The following is a 17,159-nucleotide window of genomic DNA, read 5'->3' on the forward strand; positions in this document are numbered from 1 at the left end:
ACAGGAAAGAAGAATAGAAAGCCTAAAAGGGAAGCAATATTGGAATAAAACATTAGCTGGTAATTTCCCGAAAGTCCAAAACAAAACAAAACAAAAAACACAAGTTCTTTGATTGCAAGTGGCCATAGAATGCCATGCAGAACCCAAAACCAAAAACCAAAAACCAAATCCTCGGCACATTTTCATGAAATTTCATACATCTGCAACTAAGGAGAAGATCCTGAAATAACTTAGCAAGAACTATGAAAGACTTTAAGTTAATGAGAATCAGAGTTAGATAAGCATGATTATCAGCAAAACTAGATGTAAGAAGGTAGTAACATAATTTTTTAAATAAATAATTGAAGATATTTTCAGTTGTGGTCAGAAACAAAAACATAAAAAAATCCAGAATGACAGCATAAACAGAAATATAGGAAGAGAAGAAAGGGCAGATCTATTGGTCAATTTACAAAGGACCAGAAATTATATTAAAATATGCTTGAAATCACAAGTAACCTAAGAAATTTATGTTAAGTCATCAAGATGATAGTATATATTTTTTCAGATTGATAATTTTTTTTTAAATACCTGTAATTTCCAGGTGGGTATGTGGGATGGATGAAATAGACAAAGGGGATTTAAAGTATATTTACTGTGATGAGCACTGAGTGATGGATAGAATCATTGAATCATTATAGTGTACACCTGAAACTAATATAATGCTGTATGCTAATTATACTTTGAATAAAAACAAATCTGTGATTTTCAGCTATGCCAAGGCTGTGGAGAGTGTAATCACTACCATTTATTGAGTGTCCACTCAGTGCTTGGTATTGGGCTAAATACTTCATATGTGATGTTTCCTTTAATCTTACCCCCCAATTTTTCAAATCCTAAAAGACCCTGTTGCCTAGTATCCTACCCTTTGTATCTTACAGGTGAGGGAACTAAGGCTCCTGGGTGAGTCACTTGCCCAGCATTGCATTGCTAGTAAGGAGTCAAGCTCAGGCTTCAAGGTCAAATATGCTGGCAGACTTGTTCCATATAGGGTGGGATATGGACACAGAAATAGCAGGTCACGGGGGAAAGATACTTAGGCTGATCTTTTTCCCTTGTCAGAGTAAGGCAGATTCAAATATGTTTGTCAACATGTGAGAGTGATCACTAGTAGAATGAAAGACTAGAAAGTTCTCACCCACGAGCTTTTCAAAAGAGAAGAGAAAAGGACAAGGGGAATCTAAAAAAACAAAAGGAACAGAGAAAAAAACATGACCAGTGTAGAGAGTTGGGGAAACCACAGGAAAGCACAAAGAGCAAGAGAGCAAGGACAAAACGGACCAAATAGAATTTGTTTCTTATATTTAAAAAAAAATAGAGAAATTTTTGGAGAATATTTGCCAAAACCCAACTTAGCCACACAGCTGTGTCTGAGGAAGGACAAAAAGCAAGAACAGTAAAGTTCTTGGAAAAGAGCAGATGTTCTCAGTCTCTCTCTCTCTCTCTTCTTCCCTCCCTCTCTCTCTCTCAAGCTGCTGGGGGGCTCTACTCTTCTTTCTCTGCAAATTGGGTTTTTTTTTTTTTTTTAAAGATTTTATTTATTTATTTGAGGGAGAGACAGTGAGAGAGAGCATGAGCGAGAAGGTCAGAGGGAGAAGCAGACTCCCCATGGAGCTGGGAGCCCGATGCGGGACTCGATCCCGGAACTCCGGAATCATGACCTGAGCCAAAGGCAGTCGTCCAACCAACTGAGCCACCCAGGCATCCCTGCAAATTGGGTTTTTTCCTCTGCTTTTGGACACAGTGTTGAGGGCTGCACACAGGTCCACAAAGCTAAGTACCCTGTACAATCAGCTGGGAAAAAATTGAGGAAAGGACTGTTTCACAGCACGTGAAATCTGTAAGGTATCGGCCCTGGGGAATATTGTCGCAAAACACATGAAGCAAAAAAGCAAGGCGAATTGTAAAATGTATGTATCTAAAGTGAGAATCATTGAGTGAACAGAGACACACACAAATGAGGCACCATAGTATGTTATTTAAGCTACAGATGGAAGTTGGTCTGAGTATTTTACCCAGGCTCTGCTAGTCACCAGCTGTGTGAGTTTGGGCAAGTCTCTGGGCTTCATTTATCTCATAAACTCTCATTTATCTCATCCCATAAAATGGGGGTGATTTTAATAGCCCCAAGCTGATAAGATTATTGTGTGGATTAATTGTGCTGATATTTAAGTGTATCCTGCACATCCTAAGTGCCATATGTCCTTGCTTAGTAATTATCTCCTGCATAAAATCAGTGTTCTCCTGTCTTTTAAATCCCAGCAGGATGATTTTTTTTTTTTAAGTTGACAAGCAGACTCTGAAACTTACTTAGAAGAATGAAGATGTATGGCTTCATCGAAGAAATGCTGAAAAGAGGATTAACGAGAATGCCCTTGCTCTGTTACAGTGGTATGGAGATTACAATGCAGCACACGAGAAGAAGAAGCCCACATTTTGAAGGGAAAGGATAGTGTCCGAAGGGCAGTGGAGGTACATGCTTCCAGTTATGGAATGAATAAGTCATGCAGATGAAAGGGAAAGCATAGGGAATACAGTCAGTGATATTATAATAGCTCTGTATGGACAGATGTTAGCTACACTTAGAGTGAGCACAGCATAACACACAAACTTGTTGAATCAGCAGTTTGAACACCTGAAATTAATGCAACATTATGTGTCAATGTGTCAACTCTACTTCAATTAAAGAAAAGAAAGGAAGAGAAAAGAAAAGAAAAAAAAAGAGAATAGAGTCTAGAAGCCAACTAGCATCAGAAGGCATACAAAATTCTGCTAGGAAAAAGTTACTGAAAAGCTTTTCCTCAATAATTTTCTCTGTTTACAAAATGCTGGTGATGTTATTCCATGGGATAATTTTGTATCTTCTGCAGAAGACAGCAGATATGCAGAAACGCTCAGAAGTTTTTTGTTTTTTTGACAGTCTCAGGCGTTAATGAGTTTGATCTGCCTTTGTTTTTTGCTTGCTGAACAATTCCTGAACTCATAATTAGCAAAAGCGCACACAGGATTGAATAAACGTTGAGGTGGGAAGTAGGTGAGGAAGATTTCATGTGATGATCATAGACAATGCGACACAGATGAGTCTGCTCAGTTTAAGAATTGCATGCACAACACATTGTTTCCCCTTCCGTTACATATTCAGAAAGCAATCACAGCGCAGAAGCAGGGAGCCGACTTACCTAGGGCAAGCAGAAAGAGAGTGGCCCTTTCTCATGTGTCTTCTTCAGCCCAAACCAAACTCCAGGAATTACAAGAAGTTTTACAATTGCCTTGTCTTCGACTTAAATGAAATGCTCAAAGGAGATAGAGGGGCAACTCTTACCTGTTACAAATGCGTCTTGAAAAATATGGAAAACTGGACATACTCAAAGCCAGCAGTTGGTTGTAGAGAAAGTGGTTTGTTTGCTGGGATTTGTTATAGAAAAAACAAGCTGGTAGATCTTGGTGACTTTACACAATATTGCTCAAAGGATTCTCCTGCTTTGCACTCCAAGAGTGATGCACAGTTAGCTTGGATGCATGTAGCTGAAATGCAGATAAACGCAGAGTTCATGGTTTTACCCTGAAAAAAATTACATGGCTTCATTGCCATATTTCTATACCTAGGTTTTAAGAACTCAATTGGAGGGTTTTGAGCAATTTTCTGACCTGGTTTTGCATTTATACTATCATTTTTTGAAAAAATCTTTTTTTTTTTTTTTTAACCTCCCTCTGCCCTGCTTTTCTCTGAACTGTCTCTTTACTTTTGTTGTTTTAAAAAGACTGTCCCGGGGCCAACTCTCCCATTAGGACCTTGTATGCAAAAGCTAATTGAGAAAGACTAGATTCTCCTTGGTTTGATAGCTCCTAATGTTTTGATAAGTCTGCCAGCCATCTGCAGCTACAAACTCCCTGCTGAGTTGCTGGCAGGGATACAAAGAAACAAAAACAGCAAAGAAACCACCATGTGATGTGAGCCCGGAGTTTTCTGGCAGCCCAGCTGAATGAGGACCATCATCCTTTTCGGAAATCATTCTAAAACGGAACTATTCGCAATAAACTTGAAATTAAAAGCATGATGTAGTAGTGACCCAAAACGAATGTGAATTCTTCTCCAGGACATGCAGAGACCTGTGGACGAACTATTTCTATATTCTTGCTCCAGCTTTCCTGAGAGTAAGTTAATCTCTAAAATTGTGGTTGTTTTGCATATAAAACTATAACTTATGACTTCAAATAGGGAATGCCAAACATTTGGATGGGGACTAGTAAATGCAGTAAATTATTAGTTGTTTTGATTCTCCAAATCATCCAGTATTTTATATTGTACAGCTAAAAAAAAACCAGTCGGAGAACTAAGTGTTGTTTTTTTGTTTGTTTGTTTGTTTGTTTGTTTTCCATTTCACCCTGTGGCTAAAGCATAGCATATATTATCTAAAAGGGTATTGGGTGAATTGAAAGGAATATAACCTTATGTTGCCTCTTTGCAAGTATGATGATGGGCTGTTTCCCAAGTGGTTAGAAATACTTATTCTTTTTTGTTTGTTTTTACTTTTACTGCCAGAGGATTTCTAAGCACTGGGGGTAGGGAGCGGGAGGGTAGGAGGGGGGCACATGATTTTCTGAGTTTTGAATTGTTTTAACTGGCTTGAGAATATTTTCATCAAGAAAATGTAGGACAACATTTTTATTGACCTTGTTCGTCATACTACATCTTTGATCTAACTTGTTGTGCAATGTGTTTATTCTCTGAAGATGAGGAAATCTATCAGGCGGGGCGTGACTGGCTTTTTATAGCCACGTTATTATTTCTAGATCACAGGACTTCCTATTCAGAGCAATTTAAGCTAGTTAGATGTTTTGTGCTCCTCTGGTGAATAGTAATCCCCCCCCACCCCTGGTATTTACATCAGGATGTGTAGTGGGAAAAAAAAAATCAGTCCTAACAGACAGAAGTAAATAACCATAATTGTGACCGATCATGTTAATTCTGTAGTCATCAGTAATACTTTCTGGCACACGCATTCCTCCACAGGAAGAAAGGAGAGCAACATATTTAACCCCCTCAGATACCATGGTTTACTAGGGCACTGATTTCTTTTCTTTTTTTTTTAAATATTTTATTTATTTATTTGACAGACAGAGATCACAAGTAGGCAGAGAGGCAGGCAGAGAGAGAGAGAGAGAGAGAGAGAGGAGGAAGCAGGCTCCCTGCTGAGCAGAGAGCCCGATGTGGGGCTCGATCCCAGGACCCTGGGATCATGACCTGAGCCGAAGGCAGAGGCTTTAACCCACTGAGCCACCCAGGTGCCCCCATAGGGCACTGATTTCTTAATTGGTAATGTCGCGCTTTCATTTGAGTTGGGGTCTCGAGGCCATCACAGTCTGCTCTGTTAACACTATCATCAGGAACTCAGCAATGAACCTTTGTTCATTTCTGGACAATTTTTGTTCTACAAGGGGGCACTCGTAAAGGCAACTCTACACCCTAAAGCCCTCATCCTTGTCTTATTCTCTGTCTTCTCGCTTTCTTTTGTGCTCCTTGTGTTAATTTTCTGTTGTGGCTGCAACAGAGGACCTTGAACTTTATGGCTGAAAACAAAGCAGATTTATCATCTTACTGTTGGGGATGCGAGAAGTGTGATGTAAGTCTCACTGGATGAAAATCAACGTGCTGGCAGGGCTGCATTGGTTTCTGGAGGACGTGAGGGAGAATTCTGTTTTCTTGCCTTCTACGGTTTGCAGAGGCTGCTGGCGTTCCTCAGCTCATGCCCGCCTTCCTCCATCTTCAAAGCCAGCAATGGCTTGAGTCCTTTTAACAGCACCTGCCCTATCTATCTTTTTTACTTCTCTTTTTCACTTTTCAGGACCTTTGTGATTACATTGGGTCCCCCTAGATAACCCAGGACAATCTCCCTGACTTAGTTGATTAGCAACCTTACTCTCATCTGCTCCCTTAATTCTTAATACATCATGTAATGTAATATATTCACAAGTTCCAGGATTAGAACGGGACCATTCTTCTGCCTGCCTTATTCCTCTTCAATTATTCCTTACCTTTCAGACTGAAATGGTGGATGCACAATATTCTCTGCCTTGACTGGGTGACCTTCCCATTTGAGCCACCTCCTGAATACCAGTAGGAACCAGCATATTCATGGCTTTGCTCTCGCCCCATGGATAAGATCAGCATTAGGCCATGAAGGTAGTAGCTAGAAACAACCTTATTAGTAATATGATGGAAGAGACAATAGCAGTTCTATGGTTTCCATCTCTCTTCAATATGGCACCAAAGAAGGATGCCATGACCCCCAAAACCCAAGTCTTATTGACCTATTGACTTGTGCTCCAAGCTTTGCACCAAAGCTCAAACCAATATGCTTGGAACACTTCCTGGATCAATTCCCCTCCTACAAGGTTGGGTTCTGTTAACTAAGATGACACCTTATGTTTTCTTTATCAACTTGGATAACTCATGGGTATTTGTGTTTTGTAAGTCTCAGAGTTGTTTTGTTATTCTTCCTGATGGGAAAATAATGAGATAGATTTCTTGCAATTCAATTATGGAGCTCATTCTGGGAGATACACTAGTAATTCTTGGACTGCCCTAGGATGACCATATAAATAATTACATCATGCTACCACTCCCAGACTGAGGGTTATATCTGAAATTGGCTGCCTTCACTAGGTTTGAAAGAGATCATTTAATGGCTGTTAGACAGCTATGTCCTGAATTGTTGTTGTTATATAGGTTCTCTATATATAATGTCTTCTGCTGATGACTTGGCCTACTTATTGGAAACTGACAGTCTGGCTGATTGGTAGATTTGTGTGTAAGCCTAAAGGGTAGCACTCTCTCCCTGTGAGCTTAAGCCCTTACATGGATTATCCCCAAGGCCAAGGTTGAATCTATAAATAGGAAGCAATGGATGACTATTCCACTGACAAGAGCAGAACACCATGGGGGTCTACAAATCATCAGGTCTCAATTGCTTCCAGTGATATACTATTAGAATGAGGTTTTGTTCAAGGAACTCCAAATATAAATTTATCTGATTCATGTGTTCATTGTTTGCTCACTCTTTCTCCCTATTTCTACCTCCCACCTATCCACTCATATGCATGCAGGAGTAACAGACATCATGAATCTGAACATTATTTTAGGTGCTCTTTTCTACTGGCAATAAAATGGAGCCCGCTACTTCGCAAGAATCAAAGTTGTCTGTAATGACACCACACATACCCCTTTACCGAACAGACCTTACCACAATAACTATATTTTTCTGCCCATATTTTTCCAACAAAGAGCACCTTCACACCACTGGGTCCAACTCTGGCAAGTTCTCAGAATCTAGACAGCTTGAGAAGGCACAGAACTTCAAAAGTTCTTTCTATTTTACCTCTTTCATTTTTTTTTTTTTTTTTTTTTTTTTAGAAAATCCAACATGGCTGTAAGGTGAAGAAAAAATTGGTTAAGCTATTTTTATTCTTGGCATATTAGACTCTTTTCCATTCTACTCCTTACATCCCACCCACACATCCCCTAAGGTTTGATATTTTCCCTCCACATCTTTGCAAATACCCTTTCCAGTGGATGCACCTTGTCTTTCTGCCCACACCTAGATGAGGTGCTTGCCCAGGTATGGAAGCTGCAAGGGTGGTTCTCTTTACACCCATCATGGGCTTGTCTTTCTTGAGAATTCAGTTCATCAGTGTCTCCTCGCATCTATTGCTTTTTGTTTGTGTCATGGGAAATGTGGTTTTAATTTTGTTGGGTTATTGCTGTTTCTTACCATTGGTGTAAAGATGTTCCACATTCTTCTATATCTCAGCTGTGGACTTGAACAGAACAACAATATTGTATTCAAGCAGATTCTCATCACCTCCTTGATACTCCATAAGGTGGAACTAGACGCCATCCTTCTGCTATGGCCTTTAACCCTACAGATCATTTCAAGTGAGAGACTATTGTGTGGTTTTCAGGGATTTCATCATAATTTTAGATTCAATTAATTTTCTTAATCTTCAATCAATATGCCTATTTTGGACAGGAGAGTCGGAAAACTTTTTTGTGTGTATTTCTTAATTTGAGGCAACATTTAATAATTTGGCTGACATTTTGTGGGGGAGTATCTGTGGTTTGGGGTTAAATCGTATTCTAGTTTTATTGCAAATATATATTTCTTCTTGTGCCTTCTCAGGCAATTCTTTGTATTTGTCCCTTTGGGTAGATTTTTCAAAGGAAATTGGGCGAATCACTTTTTCACTTCCACTTTGAAGATATCAGGCTGATTTTTGTTCCATTATCAACTGTTTACTCATTCCTTCCTGAACAACCCCACCTCTACCACTGCAACTTAATTCTAACTTTTCTCTCTGTCCTTTAATTTTAAAAGTACCATTCTTTTTTTGTCATTGTATTTGGTACTTGGCAAGCCTTTTTAGGAAATATGCGTCTTCCCACTACCTTGAAAAATTAATTTCCATTGGGTTTTTACAAGGTACTTTCTTCAATATATTTTTCTCCTGTTTTTTTTTCTTCTTTTGGGGTATCTCTTTACCAAATACTTTACTTTTGATCTTACTTTTTTTTTCTACTTCATGTATTTTTAATCATGTTTTTAAATGAGTTTAACTTTCATTGAAAATCTGGCAAGATTACAAAATTTTTCTCTGTAGCATAGATCTTATGTTCTTTACTGACTTCAGTGGGATTTTTAAGTATGTAATTTGCTTTTCATTTTTTCTTTCTTCTTGAATTTTATTGTAGTCATTAAATGGAAGATTTGAAAACTTTTCTTCTGTTTATTATAATAAAGTTTTCTTTGGAAAGATCATATATTTTCTCTGCCTCTTGAGAGTAATCAATCTTTCCTTATTTTCTAGCATTTGGGGGCTCCTGATAATGACTGGATGGACCAAGTAGTCTGAGTGGATCCCTTCTTGAGCTCCTCTGGATGCTGGTAGAGTCTCTGATCTTGCCCTAAATGGTGGATTGATCCACACAATCCTTAGACAAATTTCAACAACAACATTGGCACAGTGGTTAAGAGTGAGGTCTCTAGGGGCGCCTGGGTGGCTCAGTGGGTTAAGCCTCTGCCTTCGGCTCAGGTCATGACCCCAGCATCCTGGGATGGAGCCCCACATCGGGCTCTCTGCTTCGCAGGGAGCCTGCTTCCTCCTCTCTCTCTGCCTGCCTTTCTGCCTACTTGTGATCTCTGTCTGTCAAATAAATAAATAAAATATTTAAAAAAAAAAGAGTGAGGTCTCTAGAACTTGGTCATCTAAGTTAAATCTCTGGTTCTGCCACCATTAGCTGTTTGGCGAGTCTCTTAGCCTCTGTGTGCCTCATATCCCTCATCTTTTAAATGGGGAGAATAGTAGGATCTATCCCAAAGATTTATTATGAGGATTCAACTAATTGATTTGTTAGTTAACGTGTGCTTTCCTTTGTATGTTTTTAGCCTTCTGGCTCCCTTTCCTACACATGGAATTGGAAACAGCTGTTATGATGTTTCTTTTTGGTTTGATTGCACAATGCTTCCTATTTCAGACCATCACATTTACTTCCTTTACTTCTTTATTTTAAAATAAACAGGTCAGAATGATCAAGAGACACTTAAGTGTGGGTCAGCAAACATGGGCTCTCCTCTGCAAGAATTTTCTGAAGAAATGGAGGATGAAGAGAGAGACCTTGTTGGTATGGTTCAGAGTCTACATCGTCTCATATTTAGGAAAGGAAAATGTTTTTGGAGGGGGCATTGCAAATAGTTTATCTTCATTATTTAATATTTCATATATATTCTATTGTTAACTAACAGGCTGGAAAATTTTTTCAAATTCTGGACTTTGCTATTACTTCAAATGACAGTCCTTTAAGTATATTATTTGTCTGACTAGAGACATTCTTTAAATAATCAATATTCAGAAACTCCCTGAAAAATAAATCCATATCTTTGTATTGCAAATAATAATTCTTAACGTATGAACTCCTTTGAAATTCACGAAGGTATAGGTACAAAAGTTCAGGGTCAAAGTCAAAGAAAGATACAAATTTAATCCAGAATTAATCCAGCAAGTAACCCAAAATTAAAAACAAAACAAACAAAAAAAAATTCAAAAGACAAATTGTAGCCCTTCTACACATTTGTACTAAGGATACAGACAGTGTCAATTTGAAAGAAGTAATGAAATATAAACAAACAGAAGAAGAAAATGACATTTTGAACTTTTGCTTCTATTAAGACAGTACTGTTTTCTTCTGATAAGAATGATCAGATGTACTTTGTGTAGAAAATTAAGTAAATTGAGAAAAATACATTTAAAAAGTTAAAATCACTTATAAAATGCCCATAGTTCAAGGGTTAGTGTATTAACATTGGATCTTATGAACATTGTGTGTGTATGTGTGTGTGTTCTTTCAACAAATATATATTGAATGCTTGGATTGACAATAAATAAAGCATACAAAAATCAAGCATGGAGTAAAGGTTATAAAGTATAAATATAAAAGTTGAATTCTATACTATATAGATGTGTTACTTCCAACTTTTAACTGTTTTTAATATAAGCATCACAACTGTCAATTGATCTATCTAGATAGAGAACAACACACATACTAAAATAAGATCAGATGGTAAATAAGATATTTTAAAGTCCCTGTGTTTAAAATCAAAAGTATGTAATAGGGTCTTTTCTTAACACCAGAATTTAAATGCATTCTCTTGCATTTCCAATTTCAGAATGTTGTCACAACGACAAACACTTTTTAAAATTCTTTTTATGAGCAGTGTTTTGGGACAGTCTTCCTTCACATGTACAGCATTAGCTGATAAAAATAGGACCTTGCTTCTGTTTTTGAGAGCTGGAAACCAATTTCATGACACCTAACACTTCTCTACCCATTGACACACAGGTGTCAGCATGACTGTAAACTACTGGGTCATTCCTGAAGCAATCTAGCCTCTAACACTCACATTAAAGGATGATAAACTTAGACTCTCAATTATAATTGGAATCAGTGCTACAGCTCTCTTTTGATGGACAATGCGTGTATTTCAAAATATGCTAATCAAAGGGCAAAAGAAAACGGAAACACTTGGAAACTGGGAGAGTGGAAAAAATGGTCCATGCTACATAACAAAACTACACGTTTGAAGTTCTTATGGATGATTTCTCTGTGGATGAGCAGCTCTTGATTGGTTTCATTTTTCTCTCATTGCTGTGTAGGAATGGTTTTTCTCGTTTCTTCTAGTATTGCTTGCATACCGACTTTCCTCCAATTTACATCAAGTAAATGACTTTCCTCAATTGCCTGCAATGAATCTGGGACGTGTAGATAATTTTAATGACTCTAATTATGTGATTGCATTTGCCCCTGAATCCAAAACAACCCAGGAGATCATGGAAAAAGTGGCTTCAGCCCCATTCATGAAAGGTATGTTCTCTAGCAGTTCCTGATGTTTTCCTGATTTGCAAAACACACACATTTATTTTGGGATTTTGTATTATCCTCATTATCATCTGTATCAAAATGAGACAGTCTGGTATTATTCAAATGTATGTTAGTAAGAAGATTTTGGAAATATTGGACATCCCTAGAGCATAGTTTTTAATTCTCTTCAAATACATAAAGAACTGAGAGGGAAATTAGACAGTAAAACCAAGAAGTCAGCAGTAGCTACCAACAAAACTAGATAGTAGAGTGTTTCTCCAAACCCCACAATATAAGTGGGGGGGAGGAATCACCAACAGCCACCAAGCCTGCATGGCATCTCTCTGGGGTGTTGGGAGAGCAAAGGGGAGCAGTGGGGTATCTGATGGAGCTGGAGAGAGCCCCCTGAGAGGAAACCAGTACCCCTTGCAAAGCAGAGTAGGTCAATCTGTGAACGACTGAAATAATTTTCAGCAACTATCCTGGTAGGGTAGTATTAGGCAGTTATCCCAAAGCTGTTACATATGGAAAGTGGGATATACCAAATAGGTAATTATGAAGTAGTCTCTTTCTCCTACCCCTCTGTCTTGGAAACCCAGGAATCTCAGTCCTGGAGGAAAGGAGATGCAGAGGTCTGGGACAGGAAATTTACAGGGTAAAGAATATTGTCAGGGCACTAGGGTGGTGCAGTGGGTTGAGTGTCAGACTCTTGGTTTTGGTTCAGATCATGATCTCAGGATCTGAATCATGAGATTGAGCCCACATCAGGCTCTGTGCTCACCACAGAGTCTGCTTGAATCTTTCATTCCCTCTGCCCCCCCCCCCCAATATTGAGCACATGCACTCTCTCTCTCAAATATTGTCATTCCAGATTGCTAGGAAGCCAGTGATAATGAGCAGGTTCTGTCAAAGGGACTCGATTTGAGGAGACTCCCACTAGTCTAGTTGGCATACTTTGAGCTTCAATAAGAATAGTAGGTGTGATGATATGAAACTCTTCCAATGTATACATAAAATCCAGGCTTCCACAATGTATTAAAAGGAAAAAAAATGCTTTTAGAATATGGTACAGAATCAGTTCTTCTTATGAAAATTTGTGTATGAAGAGAAGATACCCAGTACTTATCCTATATGAACTATATTAGTGGATAATCAAACAGATGCTGGAAAGTACTATTTTATAAATGTTTCCATTAAAACATAAAAAACAAATGATGGCAATATAATATCACCATTTTAAAACCCCCATTGAATTAATGGATCTACGTACTGAGTATCCATGGATGCTAATAATATCTCTAAATACCAGATTATCAGAAATCCTGACACTCTGATGAAAGAACATACCACCACCTCTAATTTCACCAAAGGGATTTGACCAGAGTCTGATTAAGCCTCTGGATGCAGCTGCTGGATTGCAGGAGATGCAGAGAACTAGAAGCATGTCATAATGCACTGGAAGTACGCTCCATCAGAATCCAGGCTGCAGGGAATTACATGGGCTAAGTAGTCTGGGTTTGGTCAGTAACAGTTATTAATTCTGTTGTATCTTTTAGGTATCTTGAGATGCTATCTTGAGAAAACATTCTCTAAACTTAATGATTTTATGTTGTCTTCAGAGGTTTGGCCACATTGACACCATGGTCACGTGAAAATACATCTTATAATTATATGATATATTTCAACTTTGGATAGGTCTGTGTATTGCTGTGTATTGCTAGGGGCATTCCTGGTGTAATAGTGGTATTGATATTGTCCCAAATTCAATGCTTTAAATCATTGGTGTAAAAGTTTATTTGGAAAGACATGATCTATTTGTGATAAAAGTGATTGTCCCATAACTCTGATTTTATCCAGAATTTTAGACACTCCGCCACAGTATGGGCCTCTTATTTAGGATCAGCCCTGCCTTTAGTGAATAAAGAGGTTTAACATTAAATAACTGTAACATAATTGAATATGGTCTGCTGTCATTGGACCACATAAAAATCTTCCTTATTAGCTACTTCTTTCTTTCACATGCCAGGAAGAAGAATCATGGGGTGGCCAGATGAGAAAAGCATGGATGATTTGGATTTAAACTACTCTATAGATGCAGTAAAAGTTATCTTTAATGATACATTCTCATATCATCTGAAGTTTGTCTGGAGAGGGAGAATCCCCAAGATGAAGGAACACAGAGACCATTCAGGTAATTTTCCTACTAGAAGGATTTTTGGTTTTTGGTTTTTGGGTTTTTTTGCTATTATGTCATTAGCCGCTAGAAGACACATGCGATCTCTGAAGTCTACACAACCATATGCTGGATGTTCTCTTAATTTCTGAATATAAATGCGATTTATTCTTATTTAAATAAAGCCTGTGTTCTTAAGTATATTGTTTTATTAAGAAATAATATTTGCTATTATTCCTATGCCACAGCTAAATATAACCTGAAGGAAAGATTCTTGCTCATTGATTCCCAAACATTTTAAAAAATGCAATGCTGGGGTGCCTGTGTGGCTCAGTGATTAAAGCCTCTGCCTTCGGCTCAGGTCATGATCTCAGGGTCCTGGGATCGAGCCCCACATGGGGCTCTCTGCTCAGCAAGGAGCCTGCTTCCCTGTCTCTCTCTGCCTGCCTCTCTGCCTATTTGTGATCTCTGTCTCTATCAAATAAATAAATAAAATCTTTAAAAAAAATGAAAAAAATTTTAAAATGCAGTGCTTTCATGGCAAAAACAACAGAAGAGCAAAGCTCAAAAAAAAAGCATTCTTGGCTAACTGAGAGAATGATAAGATTGAATGTAAATTATTGATAACTGGTCTTAAAAACATTAATAAAGCAATTCTGATGTATTCTTCTTGGGTATGTTCTTCCAAACTCACTGGAGAAGTCCTATCATACACTGTATTATTGTGGATTTGTAGTGTCTTTTGGAACATTTGAAGTTTTGATTTTTCCTATAACCAAGATTATCCCATCCCATCATAAATGGTTGTGTTCTTCTTTTACTATAGCTCATTGTCAAGTAATGGATGAAAAAATCACATGTGAAGGTTCCATGTTCTGGGAGAAGGGTTTTGTAGCTTTTCAAGCTGCCATTAATGCTGCTATTATAGAAGTGAGTATTGAGTTAAAGAAAAGTAACTGCATTGTATATTGCATTTTGATGTATGGTGCTATAATAGATTGCCCTACCTTAGCATTTACTTAATTGAGTCACTGAATTTATTTGGCACAATACAGTGAACAACTGCTATATGTAAGCCATTATGCTAAGCACTGAGGATCAAGAAATCAGTAGAACACAGGTATTTTTCTCTAGGGATCCTGGATATTGAGGGGACAGAAATATGGACATGAAGTCACAATAAAAGTTTAGGTTCTATCATGGAATTACACATGCTGTGCAAGGCAAACAATGAAGCAGAACATACTCTAATGAGAAATATCGGGGAAAATGACTAATGAAAGTGACATTTCAGTTGCACCTTCAAGCATGAGTAAAATTTTGTGCAGGGAAGGTGGTAAATAGGAAAGCTCTAAGGAGTCAGCCAGAACTTGGAGTGTTTCAGTAACTACAAGGGGTCATATAGATTTATATGAACATATATATTTAAATGTGGAATGCACATAATTTGTTATAACTGAGAGAAAATACACGAGGTTAGAACTGGTGTGATGACAACAGTGTGTTCCTTGATACCTTCCCTTAGATCACAACAAATCATTCAGTGATGGAAGAGCTGATGTCAATCACTGGTATAAACATGAAGATATTACCTTTTGTTGCCCAAGCAGGAGTTGCAACTGATTTTTTCATATTCTTCTGCATTATTTCTTTTTCCACATTCATTTACTATGTATCAGTCAATGTTACACAAGAAAGACAATACATTAAGTCATTGATGATGATGATGGGCCTTCGAGAGTCATCATTCTGGTAAGTTACATGGCCACAATCTATCATGCAACATAGATAAGCTAGCTGGTTGGACTCCCTAAGCCTATGAAGTATGATATTTAAACTGGATTCTTTCCTAAAGAGGTACATCATAAATGAATGGAATAGATTCAATTAAGCATGGTAAATAAAGTTTTTCAAACCTCTTTAAATTAAAGGAAGCCTGATCCCATAGGTGTCTACTGATACCCAAGTCATTAAGAAATAAAAATGATGACTCTCAGTCACTAATTGCTAGACATGAGTACAGCCAAATATGTTAAGAACATGAGCTTTCTATTATTCAATGAAATATACATTTCAGATATTTCATGAGATAAGGTGGTTAATACTGCCCTTGAATTGAATGAATCATCACTCTGATGACACTGATGGGGAAAGAAAAAAAAAGCCTGTTATGCTCTTTCAGCACAGAACTTCCTTAGTGGAGGACTAACAGTGTTATTAGAACACAACCCTGGGAGATAGGAAGCCATGGGTCTTCTCCATGGGAGCATTACCACCCCAAACAACCTACTTAATTTCTTAAAATCTGTTTCCTTTTCTGTAAAAACATTGTAATGGCATCTATCTCTCACTGGCTATGAGTATTAAAGAAGGGAATGTATTTAACGTGCTTAGCATTGAGCTCAGCAAAAAATTAAGCATTCAATATTAGATGACAGTTGATAGAAATTTGGGACTAGTCATAGTCTGAAAGGACAGTAGATGTAAGTTAAGAAACCAAGGAGTGATGAATGCCTGGGTGGCTCAGTCAGTTAAGTGTCTGCCTTCAGCTCAGGACATGATCCCAAGGTCCTGGGATTGAGCCCCACATCAGTCTCCCTACTCAGCCAGGAACCTACTTCTCTCTCTCCTGCTCCTCCTGCTTGTGTTCTCTCTCTCTCTGTCAAATAAATAAAATCTAAAAAGAAAGAACGAATGAATGAACAACAACAAAAAGAAACCAAGGAGTGAATCTCCAACTAGCAACAAGAAAAACTTAATGAATTTAGTCAAGGGATGTATTTGAGATATAGAATAGCAAAAGTATGAGTTATGGACTGAAAAAGTCATAGTTTGAATTTGGTTTCTTTACACACTGATGTTATTCTCACTGAAAAACAAGATTTGTAGAATCTACAGAATAGTTCTGGACATATGAAATGTAGTTTTTAAAAGGATGTTAGGGGAGTCTAGGATGGAAGAAGAGTAGGAGATCTTAGTTTCGTGTGGTATCAGGAATTCAGCTAGAATAGCTTTCAAACCATTCTGAACACTTGCAAACTCAGCTGGAGATCTAAGGAAAGAATTGTTGCAAAACTACAAATAGAAAAGTGACCACTTTCTGCAAGACAGAATGACAAGATGGAAAAACTCACCTCAAAAAAAACCAAACCAAAACAAAAAAAACAAAAACAAAAACACCAAAAAACAAACAAACAAACAAACAAACAAACAAACAAACAAAAATCCAAGAGGCAGTACTGACTGCCAGAGACCTAATCAGTATGGACATAAGTAAGATGTCAGAAATAGAGTTCAAAATACTAATTATAAAGATACCAGCTGGGCTTTAAAAAAAGCATAGAAGGCACTAGAGAATCCCTGTCTGAAGAAATAAAAGAACTAAAAAGCTAATCAAACCAAAATTAAAAAGGCTATTAATGAGATGCAATAAAAAATGGAAGCTCTGGGACCCCTGGGTGGCTCAGTTGGTTAAGCAGCTGCCTTTGGCTCAGGTCATGATCCCAGCTTCCTGGGATCGAGTCCCACATCAGG

General features: G+C 37.8%; 1 protein-coding gene across 1 annotated transcript in view; it reads left to right on the plus strand.

The window, feature by feature from the left end:
* Nucleotides 1-3,902: 3,902 nt before the first annotated feature.
* The window catches only part of ABCA9 (ATP binding cassette subfamily A member 9), a 63,642-nt gene continuing 50,385 nt past the window's right edge, over nt 3,903-17,159 (plus strand). Inside the window, exons 1-7 of the mRNA XM_047706646.1 lie at nt 3,903-4,194; nt 8,905-8,981; nt 9,617-9,718; nt 11,248-11,455; nt 13,479-13,643; nt 14,452-14,555; nt 15,151-15,377. Of these exons, the coding sequence (XP_047562602.1) occupies nt 8,976-8,981; nt 9,617-9,718; nt 11,248-11,455; nt 13,479-13,643; nt 14,452-14,555; nt 15,151-15,377 (812 nt within the window). The 5' untranslated portion in view covers nt 3,903-4,194; nt 8,905-8,975. The remainder of the gene's footprint in view (nt 4,195-8,904; nt 8,982-9,616; nt 9,719-11,247; nt 11,456-13,478; nt 13,644-14,451; nt 14,556-15,150; nt 15,378-17,159) is intronic.

The sequence above is a fragment of the Lutra lutra genome, chromosome 16 (genome assembly GCF_902655055.1).
Source record: "Lutra lutra chromosome 16, mLutLut1.2, whole genome shotgun sequence".
In the NCBI taxonomy this organism is placed as follows: domain Eukaryota; kingdom Metazoa; phylum Chordata; class Mammalia; order Carnivora; family Mustelidae; genus Lutra; species Lutra lutra.